The sequence below is a fragment of the Fusarium vanettenii genome, assembly GCF_000151355.1.
Source record: "Fusarium vanettenii 77-13-4 chromosome 13 genomic scaffold NECHAsca_77_chr13_6_0, whole genome shotgun sequence".
Classification (NCBI taxonomy): Eukaryota; Fungi; Ascomycota; class Sordariomycetes; order Hypocreales; family Nectriaceae; genus Fusarium; species Fusarium vanettenii.
The window spans coordinates 1-15,376 of NW_003315812.1; the positions used below are offsets into that span (position 1 = coordinate 1).

Consider the following 15,376-nt stretch of genomic DNA (forward strand, 5'->3'; position numbering starts at 1 on the left):
TAGACTTTATTATAAAATTACCCCTATTAGAAAAACTAGCTATTAGAAATTTCTATAATAATATTCTTATTATTATAAATAGACTTATAAAATTTTCTTATTTTATACCTTATAGAGAATTAATAATAGCTAAAGAATTTATTTATTTCTTTTATTTTTATATTATAAAGATATATAATATATTACTTAAAATTATTATTAATTAAGGATTATTATTTACCTTAAAATTTTAATAAAGCCTTATAGGATACTTAAGAATTAATTATAAGCTCTCTATAATATATTATAAGAAGATAAATAAATAAATAAAATATATAAACTAAATACTAAAATAATACCTTTAATATTATATTAACTATAAATAAACTAACTAAGTTAAGAAACTACTAATTACTTAGCTAGCCTATAATATAGCTATAAATAAAAATATAAAAACTATATTAATATATATAAACTTTAGATTTATATTAGATACTTATTAATAATTATAAGATATTATTATTAACCCTAAAATAATCCTTATTAGTAATTAATTATATAATCTATATAAAGAAATATAAATAAAACTTAAATTTATTAAGAATAAAATAATAAATTATATTAATAAGAAAAAGATTAAAAAATTAACCTTTTTAGAGAGAGATATAATTTACCTTATAATAAAAAATATTAAAATAAAATAATAAAATAAAAAACTTAATTATAAATATATTAAATTATATAAAATTAAAAAGAAAATCTTAAAATATAACTATAAATTAAACTTATTACCTAAGGTTAAGCTTTATTTAATCTTTTATATTTCGCTATTTAAATTAATATAAGATATTATCTAGGTAAAAATAAATAATAAGCCTAATATAAAAGTTAATAAATTAAAAGAATATATTATAAAGGTTATCCTTAATATAAATAAAATTAATAATAAGATAATATATTTTATTAAATAAAAAGATTACCTTAACTTAAAAAATATATAAGAACCCCTAGAATACCTTATTAATATATAATACCTTTTAAAGAATTTCTATTAATAATATTAAATATAGGCTTATTAAGACTAATAGTATTCTAATTAATTAAATTAATAGCCCTAAAAGAATATACCTTTATAATAATAGATAACTTCTCGTAAAGCTTGCTTAACTCCTCTAAGGTATATAGGCTATGCTTAAAGGCCTTATTATTATATATTTTAAGTAATTTCTTTTATTTTTAAATATAAGTAAGCTTAGCTATTATTTCCTCTAAGGTAGCCTTTATCTTAGCCTCTTTATCTTTTAAATACTTATATTCCTAGATATTTTTTATAATTATAAAAGATTAATTAATAGCTATAAAGAAATATTAATATATACCTATAGAAAGAAGCTATATTAGCTCTATTATATATTACTTTTATATTAATATAATTAGAATAATAATTAAAATAATTAGAAATTATTTTATAAGATAAGCCTTAATAGAAATAATAAATATAAGATATAATTTTAAAACTAAAAGCCTTAATATAAATAAAAAAGCCTTATATTTTAGAAAGTTTTTATAAAAAAATATACTTAGAAATTTAGCCTAATATTATATTAATAAAAAGAGATTTTTATAAATTAAAGTTACTTATTAATAATATTTAATTACTAAAATTAGTCTTAGAGATAAGATTAATAGAGGGAGAACCTTATATTATAGCTATAATATAAGCTAGGCAGGGAACTATAATAGAAATACTCTAATTAAGTAAGGGACTAAAGAGACTAAATATTACCTGTATTAATCTAAAGACTAATTATTAGAAATATTAATCTTACCCTAGATTAAACCTAGAGAATATTAATCTAAAGAATAATTATAAATATATAAAATATATTTATTATATATTCTTATATAGTAGTTACCTTAGCTATTAATATAACTTAGTTATATTTAATACCTTTTAAATATATTACTAGATGTAATATTATATTACCCTTTAAGGTTATATAATATAATCTAATATTAATATAAATCTAATATGACTGGTTTATCTCTTAGAATATACCCACGACCATCACAAAAGCACTTAAGATATATGCAATAGTTACTCGGCCATGGTGGAAGAGGGCGGTAGAGGGTTTGGCTATATGGAGATTTTGTTAGCGACCGGAGAGATAAGCAAGAGCTAGTATGTATACCTCGAAATGCTTTCGTCGTAAGTGGCCTCGTTGTAAATGGCATGGCGGGAGATTTCGACCTAGGTATCGGCGACGAATATACGAGTGAGTTAATTAAGTTAGGAATAGCAGACGTCTCTTCTAATCAACGCCGACAGCACAGGGAGGTGTTTAGCAAGACGGATGGGCGACTGTTTGTTCCGCCTCGGCCGACGGACGACGGACACCCTTAGAGGACTGTATGTGTTATTTGCATTTGACTCCTATATGTAATGGCATTTTGTTCCGAGGCCTTGACCGATGACTTCCATTGTCACGTTTCCCGGTTATCAGACCGAGGCTATGCCATGATTAGTGAACGTTGCCGATTCACCTTAATTGCTTTGTCAGTCATCCTGAGGACACCGAACCGCCCCACGCCCCCAGCACTTTCTGTTCATCCGCATTACTGATGAGACTCCACACCATCGAGACGGGCCAAATTGGTATACGCGACATCCCTGCGGAGGCAAATTTCAAAACGAGGACTGGTTGAAGCTTAGAATTGACTTGGGAATATACCAGATGACTAAAGACAGGGATATGGCCCTTCTGCTTGGCGTACGAGCCATCAGACTAGCGTCGGTCAGTCCAAATATGGGATAGGGCATTAATATACATGTTCGGTGGCCCACACGACATCTGCCTTCCCGCAGAGAGGGCTCAAGTAAGTTCCTCCTATTCCGGCCATGATTGGCCCGCCATTGGAAATGTAATGAGCACTGACCTATGTCCGTCAGCCGGTGTTAAATTGTTAAATCGATGCGGTTATGCTTTAAGAGAGCCGTGAACGACTATATAATGACCCGCGATCTCCCTAGTATAAGACATAATCTTCTCGCCAATATCAAACGGTCCAGTCAGAAAAGCAGAACGTATAACGACCAGCACAGCCCCGTTCGACGAATAAAATGAAACTATTCGCGGCGTTTCTTTTTGCCGTGGTAGCTACAGCTATGGTGACCCCAGGGTACGTCAAACAAATATCTCATGAGGATTCCCAAATGTGCTGACCTTTTCTTAGCAGTCTTTCAGAGCGGCACCAATCTCCTGCCACCGCCCCAAGTGCCGGGTGTGACCAGGAGCCACGGCAGCTAGCTCAAGTCGCCCCTACCAAGTTCATCTCCGTTAATGGCACTCAACTTGCCTATCGGCACTTTGGGCGTCCCAGCAAAATCCCTCTCCTCTTCATAACCCACTTCCGCGGCAGCATGGACGTCCTCGATCCTTTACTCGTCAATGCCATCGCACATAACCGGGAGGTGATACTGTTCGACAACTCCGGTATTGGCCATAGCAAAGGCACCGTTCCTGACTCTATCCAGGCCATGGCTGCAACAACTGTGGATTTCCTCGCTGCGATCAAAGTTCCCAAGGCTGATATTCTTGGCTTCTCTATGGGAGGGATGGTCGCACAATACATCGCCATGGCGTATCCCCAGGTGCTGAACAAGCTGGTTCTGGGGGGCATTCGCCCTGGTTACGGGCCAGGCGTCATCCAGACTGCACCAGACGCTGCTTCCGGTCCAGGTGGAGGACCTGACGACCAACCCACCGAAGACTACATGCTTGGAATCTTCTTCTTTCCGTCAGAGACCAGCAGAGCTGCCGGCCACCAATGGTGGCATAGGATCTTTGAACGCCAGGTCAAAGGCGAAGGGAGAAAAGAGTTCCTTGTTGGAGCTGGGGTCGGAGCACAGTTGACAGCCATAACGAATTTCGCCTCGGACCCACAGCTATATGATCGACTCAGCGATATCACCGGACCGGTGTTGGTGAGCAACGGGAAAGACGACGTCTTGATGGGAACGCCCAACAGCTTCGTTCTCCAGCAGCAATTGGCCAACGCGCAGCTGCATCTTTATCCCGACTCAGGCCATGGTCATGTTTTCCAGTTCCCGTTGGCCTACGCAAAACAACTCGAGCTGTTCTTGAAAGGTTGAAATTGGTTCATGGTACTGCTGCTCTAGGGCCAAGTAGGCTTAGCTGGAGTTGACACACCCTCGGGCCTTTTGCGCCGTTGCCACAACCAGCATGCAAACTGGATTTTCAGTTTTGTGATCAGCAAAACCCATGTCAAGGACCAAGCTACTAATCTGTGCTTCAACTCATATAGTTTAATTTGATTCTCAATTATCTAGCAGAGCTTGATTCGTAGATTCAGTTGTTTATGGGTATATCATGACGTCCAGCGGTTATTGGTTAAATCTGCTGGCAATTGTGTACCGGTATCTATTTGTAAGATGTCGTGTTCTTCACCGTAAGGTTGGCTGACGCGATCGTGTAGCACCTTTGTTGGCAGAGCCTTGGCTTTGTTAAATAACCGAGTATTAGACGATGTGGGGCCTAATCTGGGAAAGGACCGCGACTATAACTTATCTCTTGCTATATTGTGCTATCTTTGTGTCTGCCAAACCTCTCAGGATACCGGTAGTCAACGTCGTCTACTACAGCATATCTTCCGAAGGCAGAAGCATGGCCAAGGCCCAGGACATTGGGGGCGTGGTGGAGATCTGGGTATGGCCGGCTCGCACTCTCAATCGAAGTCGGTCAGGCTTCTCTGGTTTTTGCTTCTGCGGCCATCGCACTAGACCTCCCAGAATACCGCGGCCTAAAGGCGACTCAGAATGGGACCGTCCTGGAGATCACCCTCCACAATCCAGATTCGGCTATCAACCTCTGGGGCGTGTATTTCCAGGAAGGCCTGACGGATATCGTCCGAAGACTCCGCAATGACACTGAGACCAAGGTCGTTATATTTAAGAGCGACGTTCCGCAGTTCTTCTGCGCCCATTTGGATCTCCTGATGCCAGGAGTTGGTAAGCCGAGGCCCCGAATAACCCTTTGATTTCTCAGGACGAGCCTAATGTCATACGATCAGAATCTGTTGGGGAAAGCTTCGCTAAACTCATGTTCGATATTTCGAACCTGCCGCAGGCAACCATTGGAGCCGTCGAGGGAAGAGCTCGCGGGGCTGGCAATGAGCTCCTGATGGCCTTCGATATGCGCTTCGCATCCTAGCCGGAGACCCTTTTTGGACAAATTGAGGTCGGTACTGGTCTAATTCCAGGCGGTGGCGGAAGTGAGCATCTGCCCCGTCTCATCGGCCGAGGCCTAGCAACGGAGCATCTCCTCAGTGGCAGAGACATTAATGCCAAGGACGCCGAACGGATTGGTTGGATCAGCAGGGCTTTCTGTTTGTTTGAAGAGATGTATGCCTATATCGACGAGCTTAACTCGCGCCTGCGTCTCTTCCCCTTGGGAGCACTGTCGGCAGTCAAGGAGGCGGTCAATCGCCATACCCGCACGTTCTCTCGAGGATCTCCTACAAGACGCCGCTTCTTTCGATCGCTGCTTGGGCGACCCGATCGTTGGCCAACTGTTCGGCAGAGCCCTTGCTTTGACCGGTAACATTTCGTTCGGGGAAGTGGAGCTTTTCCTGGGTCGAGATCTCCCCCTGCTTTACGATTGAGCACTGGATCTTCTTGAGGTGGAATTCGCCTGCATTGCGCGGAGGATTGCTATCGATCCGTGGCCTACAGTCACATTGGGACATGGATGTTTGTATGATAAGTTCAAGATAGTACGGAATATGACCATGCTGCGAACATTGTCTGCACCGTGAAACGGGAACTCGAAGTGGCCAGAGTGGTACCATTACTCCGACGCCCTCCAGCCAGGGTCAAAACCAGCCCCTCCCGACGAGCTGAGCAGAAATCTGAAGACTCTTCCGGCGATACAAAACTTGATTGGCTACAATCTGTATAGCCTGAAAGAGGGACACTACAGAAGAACAGCTTAGACCTCGCAATTCCGCGCGTTGACGGTTTCATCTGTCGTGTTTAAGAGTTGGTGCGCATTACAGCACGACGCTACATCTGGCATTTCGAATGTCGGCACTTTTGTACTACTAAAAGCGCGGGTTTGAATGTCTGGCGTAGGTGACGTGAGAAATGGCTTGATTTCTAAACCCGCAGGCCGTGAATACGCCACAAAAAACCTATATCGGCATACGGCTGCGGAATGGAAATATCGGTATCTACCAAGAACAAACATCCCAATAATAAATAAATACATAATATTGGTATATTGTTATACCCTAATATTGTTATGTATTGTTAAGCTTATCAATTATTATTAATATAATCCTGAAGCGTCATGTATGTCGTCGTCGTCGCCAGCAATGTCCATGACATCGTCATCTACCGCCACGTAGATTCTGCGGATCAAGTCATTCTTCACCCAATTTCCCACGCATTGCAGCTTCTTGATAGTATCAGTCTAGAGTCGTGCCTCGTCTCAGGAAATTATCCGTCTTGCTCAAGAGAATGCCGACTTGGGATTGCCTGACATCGCCCGACTGTTGCTCTGAAACATAGTAGTGAGTGGTGCCAGGGAGCAGCAGAGCATATTATTAATTGTTAATTATATATTTATTGGCACAGTCTATATTCTTATCCTTATGGATAAGCTTAACAATAAATATGCCCTTAACACTAAATATATATTCATTACTGGGATGTCTGACCAAGACCAAATTCCTAGTCCAATCCTTCAGTTAAGTTTGCTATAGGGCATGGGTAAAGGTACTTGCTACTAGGCCGTGAAAGCCTGCTGTCACGGTTCGCTAATATAGGTAGTAGCTTGAGGTTCGGTCTGCTGACCGAACATTGTGCCTTTTGGCCCGTTGGCGCAACGGTATGAAACCCAAGCACTGTCGATTCGTCATACCTGCTGGAACCCTATGGACGATTCAAGCGGGGTTTTTGACCAGGCAGTCCGATTAGTTAGCCCGAGCACCTGCAGATTGTGGGCCCCAAATGGCCGGCTTTAAAGGAGGCTACTCTAGAAATTACTGATCCGGGCGAGAATCGCCCCATGCCGATTCATGCTTACCTTCTAGCCTGTATTTGTAAGCCAGGTTTTAAGTCCGTACGACTAACCCGAAGATGCCAAGAGCAACAAGGAAAAATTGCAAGGCGTTTCACTGATAGGACACCTCGAATGACTGATTATCCGTAGCTGCCGTCAATCCTTATTAAATTTGTCTGTTGACGAAAGTTATAAAAGGGGATGAGCCAGCCGTTAGGCAAGAATCAGAAACTGGGAGACATTCCAATATTCTCAAACGTAACACTGCCACACCCAGCCTCAATTCTATTTGTATGATCGCCACGGACTTATCATGTCTACCCAATTACTTGTCGTAAGTCTACGCGTAAATCCCGGATGTTGCTGGCTGCGCTCTCAAGACATCCCGTCAGACACTGATTCTCAGTATATTACAGATCACTGGGGTTTCTGGCCATGTGGGCTTTCGCGTGCTCGCCGAAGCTCTCAGCAGAGGCTACAAGGTCCGCGCTGTGATTCGCAAGCCCGAACAGGCTCAGCTGATCAAAAGTACGGAATCTGTTAAGCCCTACCTGAGCCATCTGGAGTTTTCTGTGCTTCCCGACTTGCTCCTACCTGGAGCCTTCGACGGCACTCTACGAGGGGCGACCGAGGTGATTCATGTTGCCTCCCCCCTTCCAGGACCAGTGAGTACTGCGCATGCCACCTTGGATCGTCCCGGCACCAATGTCGAACATTTGTGATTTACATTCCGCAGAGTGATAATTACAAGCGCGATCTGATCGAGCCGGCCATCAACGCTACAGTGGGCATTCTCAAATCGGCTGTGAAGGTTCCGTCGATCAGAAGGGTCGTTATAACATCGTCCATTGCGGCTCTCCTGACTTGGGAATATATCACCTCGCCTGACACGACCCGGGTGTTTACTGGTACGTGGAATAACTCCAGTATAATCTATTGTTCACCATGATAACACGCAGTCGTTGTGCAGTGCGAGACTCTTATATCCCGCCTGGGCCTGATACTCCCTTCGAAAATGCCATGCAAGCCTACGCAGTTTCCAAGGCATCTGCCTTTGTTGCCACCGAGCGCTTTATTGAAGAAGCTAAGCCGACCTTTGACATTGTCAATATTTTGCCCTCCATGGTGATCGGAAAGAACGAGCTGAACCGCAGGAGGGAGGAGGTCGCCAGCGGCTCCAATGCCACGGCCATGGGCGTCTTGCTGACTACTACGAGCGATATGCCAGCGCTTGGAGTTTCAGTCCACGTTGACGATGTCGCCAAGGCTCACCTTGATGCCTTGAACCCCGCTCTCATCGGACATCGTAACTATCTCTGCTCTTCTGGAGGGCTGGAAGGCACTACGTGGGAGCAGGCAAAGGAGATCGTCAGGAAGCACTTCAGCAAAGAGGTAGCTGACGGGACTCTGCCCCTTGCCGGTAGACTCCCGAGCAGACCTATTCGGTTGGACTCTTCGGAAACGGAAAAGGCCTTTGGGTGGAAGTTCGCCAGTTTTGAGGCGCAGGTGAAGAGCCTCGTTGGGCATTATCTGGAACTCTCGGTTTCAAAGTAGAGATCTGTATCTCTACGCAAGGACCTCTCTCGAATCTTGAGCCCAGACCCATGGGATTCCCGATGGGCCAAGCTCGTCTATAAGCCGGCGATAGGCTTGGCCGGCCGTTCGCTCTCCAGCGCTGCCCTCAAATCAAACAAATCAAATCCAGAGTCATATTTGAAATATTAGATGGCCTGCAAAGCCAGATTTATTATTTAGAATATTTAATCAAATATTTCAAATCCCAATATCTATGCTCTCCATACTACTCTCAATATCGCCGTATAACCTATCTCTCCTAGGTACAATAGCCCTAAGCTTCACGGCACCATGCCTAATCCAGTTCTTAAGGCACTACAGCGTCTCCAATGTTTCCGCACTCATCGAAAGTCTCTGCGACGTCAACGTCAACTTAGTAAGGCCGAAAGATCCCTCACAATCAGTTACCATCGCCGGGATAGCAAGTATATCAAGAGCCAACTGGCTGAGCACCGAGAATAGTCCCTGGTGAGCCATCCACCACTCGACTAGATCCTCAGTTTCTTGTGGTTCCAGCCGCAAATAGCGCTCGAGTTCGCTGCCCATCACCGTTAATCGAGTTCTCCTGCTTTTCACCAATTATTTGAACACACTATCCTCGTGTGTTTTCCGTGGCACGCATGACAATATCGCAGTCTCCACAATTGCCTTTTGCTGTTCATCCGCTGCCGTCGGCCGGCTGCAGCGATACCAGCGGTCAAGTTAGTCGGATAGACCCATCGTAGCGTCTCTCACCCATACGATCTGCTCTTCCGTTCCGAGAGCGAGCGCCACTGGCCTCCGGGGCGAGGTCCACGGCCCGGGCCCCGTCTCCGACCAATCCGTTCATGTGGGGGAACCGTAGCATGATCGCTGCGGAGGAGGCCAGCGCCAGCGAGAGCTCCGGCGAAGGGGAGGAGGAGGACGATGATGATGACAACACCGGGCGGGGACAACTTCGACAGCGGCGGCGGCGACGACGACGACGCGGCGGACCACAGAAGCCATTGTCATCGTCTCGGTGGAAGCCTGAACTGATGCGGTGCCTAATGAAGCAGGAGACCGTGGGACAGATAGGGACGGAAATCAACCTGAGCTCCTGGCGACAGATCGCCCCGGCCATTCCACGCCGCTATCTCCGCACCGAATTCACACAAGAGCCCCCGAGGTAACAGCGAGGAGGAAGAGTACGAGGCCGACTCCGAGTTTGAGTTCGAGTTCGAGGCCGAGACTGGCAGAGAGAGGAGGCCAGCAGCAGCATCGTTGTCGTCGTCGTCGTCGTCGTCATCATACCGACCTGCCTTCAGCAACCCGTGGGACCGTCAGACCGGGCATACTTCTTTCACGGGCGGCATGGTCTGTGGGAGGATGATCACAGAGGCCGAGTTCGAGTCGATGGATGTCAGGAAGCAGTATCGCACCATAAGTGAGCAGTGGCACCGGTTCCTCCAGTTCCCGTCGGCCCTCTGCGAGGACGGACCGCCCATCATCGGACTGAAGAGACCGTCTGGGTCGTACTGGGAGGAGGCGAACAGGGAGGTCCGCACGGAGCGCTGGAGACGTATGGCAGATACGGACATGCAGGAGCGGCTCGAGACGATCCAGGGGCCCGGCGCCCGCTTTCGTGGCCTGCAGGAGAAGGCGATCCGGGAGATACTGCACGGCGCCAGCCCCATCGTCGTGGTGATGGGTACCGGCGCCGGCAAGAGCCTCAGCTTCATGCTCCCCGCCAGCATCCCGGTGGGCGGGACAACGGTGGTGGTCGTGCCTCTCGCGGCTCTCTGCGATGACCTCTGGAGCCGGTGCGAGCTTACCAAGTCCGTGTCGGCGGTCATCTGGCATAGCCGGCGGCCGCACAACACTGCATCGATCATCTTCGTGACGCCCGAGTCGGCCATGACAAAGACCTTCGCTGGCCTCCTGAACCGGCTGGTCTCGACGCATCAGCTGGACCGGATCGTCTTTGACGAGTGCCACATGCTCCTCGAAGGCTCACCTCATTTCCGGCCCAAGCTCAGGGAAGTCGGCAAGCTGGCCTTGCAGGGTGTGCAGATGGTGTATCTGACAGCAACCCTGCCGCCACGCGACGAGGCCGAATTCTTCCAGTTGGCATACATCGAGCCGAGTGAGGTGACGCTGCTGCGGGATCGAACGAGCCGACCCAACATACGCTACAGCGTGGTCGAGGCTCCACCGCCCACGCTGGACGCGCTCGGCCGTGTCACCAGGGATCATGTTCTGGACTTGGCCGAGGAGATCGTGGACCAGAAGCTTGAGGAGCACCCATCCCCCGGCAAGATCATCGTCTACAGCTCATCCATCGCAGCAGCTGAAGAGCTGGCGGGCCGGCTCGGTTGTCGACTGTACCACCGCAACGTCGATACCCCGGCGGGAAAACAGTCGCTGTTGGCAGGGTGGCGCGGGGCCGGCGGTCTCGGGCAGGGAGCCAGGGGTGACGATGACGATGCAGTCCAGCGAGTGATCGTGTCGACCAACGCTCTCGGTTTAGGGCTCGCCATTAGGGAAAACCCGACTGGACTTTAGAAGCAGAAAGTTGATAAAAACTATTCACTGTGCCTCAAATCTACTTAATTAGATCTTGCAACATCGGAAAACCCATTTTCACCTTCACTTCTGCCCTCGTTGTGGTATTACCACTCTTCTAAGTTGTCAACCTCGTCGTCGCTCTGCCGTCCGGTGGCCAATTAGAATTTCGTGGCCAAAACTAAACTACTTTTGATTTCGTGGTCAAAACTAAACTGTATCTGAACTAGCACGCTTCCTAATCGCGCTAGGCCTGTTAAGTAAAACAATCTCCACATCAATGGTTCACTGATATCTTTATCCAAACGTCTTCCTTACATTAAGTACTTGGTTGTGTTTTATCGCTGTGAATACCAATCTTCTGACACGTTCTCTGATCTTCTATAGCAACTATTCCAGGTTCAACCATGGATCAGCCACCCGGTGCAGAACTCGGACGCAAAAAGCGCGGACGGCCACGCCAGTACGCAGCGATGACACAGCCCACAAGGCAAAGGAAGTCCAGTCCTGGTGCAGGATGCTGGTCGAGGGAATTGAAAAGTTTGGCAAGCCTATTGACGGTGCTCCGACGTGGAAGCAAAAGATGGAAGACGCCGGGTTCGAAGACGTTCGGCAGGAGATCCTCAAGGTTTGTGGGTTTGACTGGCTCTTCCAACTTCAACGTCAGGTCCAGCTGCTAATCACTCGCTGTAGATACCTATTGGCGGATGGCCAAAGGATCCAAGCCTCAAGGAGCTCGGCAAGTACCAGCTCATACAGCAGATCCAGGGCGCCGAGTCCTACACGCCTGCCGTGTTCTCGCGTGTTCTCGGCTGGACCGACGAGGAGATCCAGGTGCTCATTGCCAAGGTTAGGAAGGAGTTTAATGATCCGTCTATCCATCTCTACATTCCGATCTATGTCATCTGGGGTAAGAAGCCTTGAATCATCCTGTCACATTCAACAAGCATGGCACGTTTGCGGGCTAGGCTATGCAATCTCTATTTCTGGTTTGTAGGTAAATGTAGACATCACAGTCGTTAGCATAGATCACCAGCAAGTCTCGACTGAGTACTGTTAATCTTGGCTTTTCCTCCCAGAGGGAGGCCAGCCGCAACAGCAAAGAACACAACCCTCAACACAATATTGGCATCTCAATAAGCCCAATGCCGCATAACACCGGAGACCACCAAGTACCTCATGTTATCCCAGATTTTCCATCTCCCTAGCCATGTATCCCACTTTCTATCTACTCAATCTTCTGCGCCATAGCCTCCTGCAGCGCCTTGGGGTCTCTTGCAGTGAATATGGCCTCGTAGCGATGAGGCATAGCCACAAGCCTTGTTGGGTCCAAGTTGCCGGTAATGGGGTAGCAGTCGATCTCGTCGTGCTTCTCAATCTTGAAGCTGTTGAGAAGCCTCATGTATAGGAGATAGAGCTCTCGGTTCGTGTTGAATATGTGGTAAAAAGGAAGCTATTGGAAGCTGCTCGAAAGGAAGGATTTTGCCACAGCAATATCGTTACCTATCGCCACAGTCTGGTGACGCAGTCATTCTAGTTGATTCCACCAAAAGGCATATATACGTAAACGCGTTAGGCCGTAGCGTCAGAGAGAGCCCCGTCCGCGCTCCCCTGTAGGGAGGCAAAGTGTCTGTATATTGCAGTGGTTCTATATACAGAGGGAAAGAGGGAGGGAAAATCGAGTCTTGACTGCGTGAGAGATGACGAGACACCTGCCGAGGCGAGCAATTGACTCCCCGTGAGGCAGTTGCAGGAGGGAAGAAACCCCTCAGTAAGCCCTCCGAAGCCGGGAAGCCTATTCTGCAGTGTGGTCGTCACGTGAGGCAACCCCAATAAAACTACACCCTTTTATTCCCTTCGCACCACTAGTCCGACCGTCCTTGCCCATTTTTAAAGCTGCCTACATCGGAGCCCCGTCTAGGACCCAGGTAAGGAGCTTTGTGTTCTCAAATTTCTTCAGCTCTCTCCAGAAGTTCCTGTGCATCCCAGTTTGCCCAAACGAATTTATCCTTTAAAAACTTAGCCTCAGGCGACGCCAACCAGACATAAAATTGCCCGGGAAGTTCAACTTATATTACCCCTGATTAGCATATACGAGAAATTAACTAATAGAACCGGAAGGTAACTTACCAGAGTCGGTTGCTTCCATTTGATGTCCATTGAGGTCAGTAGCCACCCAACCAGGCTGCACATTGACGACGTGCATCACTGGGTTCTCCGCCGCGATAAAGCCGGACAGCTTCAGGGCCGCTGCCTTACTCACAGAGTAGGCGCTCATACCTGGAGTCGGAGTAATATTGGCCATGTAGCTAGATGTGTTGAGCAGAATCGGCTTCGGACCAGCATGCACCAGAAAAGACTGAAAAGAGTTCAAAGAGCTCAAATGGCCGTCGCTGACAGCACGAACAAATGTGTTGCCGTCATAGCCTGCAATGGGACCCGGCTCCGGGAGTCCTCCGGCGTTCGAGACAAGGACGTCTATCTCACCGACCTTAGCGACAATGGACTGGAACGCAGCTTCAGTCTGGCCCAGGTCCAAAAGGTCAGCTGTTTCGTATAGAACCTGAGTACCCTGCGCCGCTGCTGCCGAGATGTGGACAGCGCCACTCTTAAGCTTATCCTGGCGGCGTCCAAGGATGGCCACGGATTTGGCGCCTGCTTTGGCAAAGGCTGTAGCGATGGCGTTGCCGATGCCAGTGCCACCACTGGTGACGACGATATTCTTTCCAGCTGCTGAAAGCTCAGGCCGGGTTGGAGAGATGAAGGCGTACGGCTCGGAGTGCCAGGTCTTGGTGAATGAGATGATCTTGGGCATGCTGCTTTCGTCCGCCATGATTGAAGGTGAATCGCCGGAATGAGCCGCCAAAGTTTGTTGGATATCACAAGTATGAGGCGACCAAGTCGGTGGCAAGGTGTGGAAGAAGGAGGAACATTCTACAAGAGATCGTGCCTGTACATAAACAGTGGTTCCCCTACTGCACTTTTAGGATGAATTAAGCAATTAGCATCTTCTCATTTCAACAGATACCAACAAGATGAGCAGATTTCTCACCCAATGCGATGCGTGTGAGCTTACCCATTTACACAATGAGTCGGGCTGTACGGCCATGGGTGATTAGATTCCAACAGTGACCAAAAGTAGGTCGAGTTTCGGCTCAGCATCAATGAAGCAGTATTTACAACATGAAAGGACGATAAGGATTGTATGCAGGGTGTTGATATTAGGTGTAATCAGGCTTGTCTATGTACAGAGGCTACATGTCCCCAAGGCTCAAGCAGGGCGTCCGGACCTGATTCTTTCATCCGCCACAGGGAAACTCCAAAGCCGCTTACTTGCGTCGGCAAGAGTAGCTGCTGATGGAGTCGTTGAAGGCGCCGTCGCCATCAGCCAGGTTGGCATCCTCCTGGTTGGAGTACGACTTGCCATTGCAGTTGTAGCCGCTATATCCATGTCAGCAACATCCAGACACATGGAAAACGGATCAACTTACATGTACCAGGTGCACTTATACGAGCCCTTGGCTTGGTTCTTGATGGAGCTGATGCGGTCGTTCTATGCCTTGGGGACGTTGTCTGTTGGAGTACTCAGCAGCTGACACACACAGAAATGGCGAGGTGGACTTACGGCACTTGTCCAGGGGAACGCCGACGCTTCTGCACTCGCCGTTCCAGCGGATGTTGGAGCAGTAGAAGATGGAGCCCTAGGCCTGGAGCTTGTTGGGAGGAGTAAACTTGGGAAGCTCCGCGGCCGGCGCAGCGGACACGGCGAGGGCCTTGAAGGCCAGGACGGAGCAGAGAGCCTTGAGGGAGACCATCTTGATTGTAGAAAAAAGGTGGATTTTGGAGTTGAGGCTGGGTTGAGAGTCTGTAGTCCTGTTGTCCTGTGGGTGAAGAAGAGAAGCAACCTCCTGCAGCGAGACCAGCCCTCTCTTATACTCGTCTCAAGAGCGAGCAGCTTCTCCATGAACTGATGATTCCCACCGCCCTGAGACACCTCAACTTCGGTTGCTTCACTCGCAGAGGATTAGACAGCCAACCACCCCCCGGCTCGCCAGGTGGGCTTGCAACCCAGCCGGCGACTCTCATTCACGGGACATTCGAATACATACAGAACCAACAGTTCCAGCATGGATTTCTCAGTCTATCAGCAACCAGCACCTAGATGTGCCTGCGCCCCCATCCATGTGTCAGGATTGAACAGCATCACGGAACCGGTA

The 15,376-nt window shown here is 47.4% G+C and overlaps 7 protein-coding genes across 7 annotated transcripts; 3 read left to right on the forward strand and 4 right to left on the reverse strand.

Moving 5' to 3' along the window:
• Nucleotides 1-2,990: 2,990 nt before the first annotated feature.
• Nucleotides 2,991-4,132, forward strand: NECHADRAFT_98082 (uncharacterized protein; the record flags this gene model as incomplete). Its single annotated transcript, XM_003040153.1, has 3 exons — nucleotides 2,991-3,086; nucleotide 3,159; nucleotides 3,288-4,132. 3 exons carry the CDS (start codon nucleotides 2,991-2,993, stop codon nucleotides 4,130-4,132), a joined length of 942 nt encoding a protein of 313 aa, XP_003040199.1.
• Nucleotides 4,133-7,348: 3,216 nt separating this feature from the next.
• On the forward strand, nucleotides 7,349-8,844 carry NECHADRAFT_102239 (uncharacterized protein). The gene is made up of 4 exons (XM_003040154.1): nucleotides 7,349-7,395; nucleotides 7,478-7,726; nucleotides 7,798-7,969; nucleotides 8,032-8,844. The coding sequence occupies exons 1-4, from the start codon at nucleotides 7,375-7,377 to the stop codon at nucleotides 8,613-8,615; spliced, it is 1,026 nt and encodes a 341-aa protein (XP_003040200.1). The 5' UTR covers nucleotides 7,349-7,374; the 3' UTR covers nucleotides 8,616-8,844.
• A 107-nt stretch (nucleotides 8,845-8,951) lies between these two features.
• NECHADRAFT_55031 (uncharacterized protein) lies at nucleotides 8,952-9,182 on the reverse strand (the record flags this gene model as incomplete). Its single annotated transcript, XM_003040164.1, has 1 exon — nucleotides 8,952-9,182. One exon carries the CDS (start codon nucleotides 9,180-9,182, stop codon nucleotides 8,952-8,954), a length of 231 nt encoding a protein of 76 aa, XP_003040210.1.
• A 953-nt stretch (nucleotides 9,183-10,135) lies between these two features.
• Nucleotides 10,136-10,381, reverse strand: NECHADRAFT_19503 (uncharacterized protein; the record flags this gene model as incomplete). The annotated part of the gene is made up of 1 exon (XM_003040165.1): nucleotides 10,136-10,381. A coding segment is annotated over one exon (246 nt), but the record flags the coding sequence as incomplete, so codon positions are not given.
• Nucleotides 10,382-11,631: 1,250 nt separating this feature from the next.
• On the forward strand, nucleotides 11,632-12,083 carry NECHADRAFT_55037 (uncharacterized protein; the record flags this gene model as incomplete). The annotated part of the gene is made up of 2 exons (XM_003040155.1): nucleotides 11,632-11,787; nucleotides 11,853-12,083. Coding segments are annotated over 2 exons (387 nt in total), but the record flags the coding sequence as incomplete, so codon positions are not given.
• A 1,022-nt stretch (nucleotides 12,084-13,105) lies between these two features.
• Nucleotides 13,106-13,974, reverse strand: NECHADRAFT_55027 (uncharacterized protein; the record flags this gene model as incomplete). The annotated part of the gene is made up of 2 exons (XM_003040166.1): nucleotides 13,106-13,227; nucleotides 13,290-13,974. The coding sequence occupies 2 exons, from the start codon at nucleotides 13,972-13,974 to the stop codon at nucleotides 13,106-13,108; spliced, it is 807 nt and encodes a 268-aa protein (XP_003040212.1).
• A 514-nt stretch (nucleotides 13,975-14,488) lies between these two features.
• Nucleotides 14,489-14,974, reverse strand: NECHADRAFT_106577 (uncharacterized protein; the record flags this gene model as incomplete). Its single annotated transcript, XM_003040167.1, has 4 exons — nucleotides 14,489-14,600; nucleotides 14,651-14,712; nucleotides 14,785-14,860; nucleotides 14,892-14,974. The coding sequence occupies 4 exons, from the start codon at nucleotides 14,972-14,974 to the stop codon at nucleotides 14,489-14,491; spliced, it is 333 nt and encodes a 110-aa protein (XP_003040213.1).
• Between the last annotated feature and the right edge of the window lie 402 nt (nucleotides 14,975-15,376).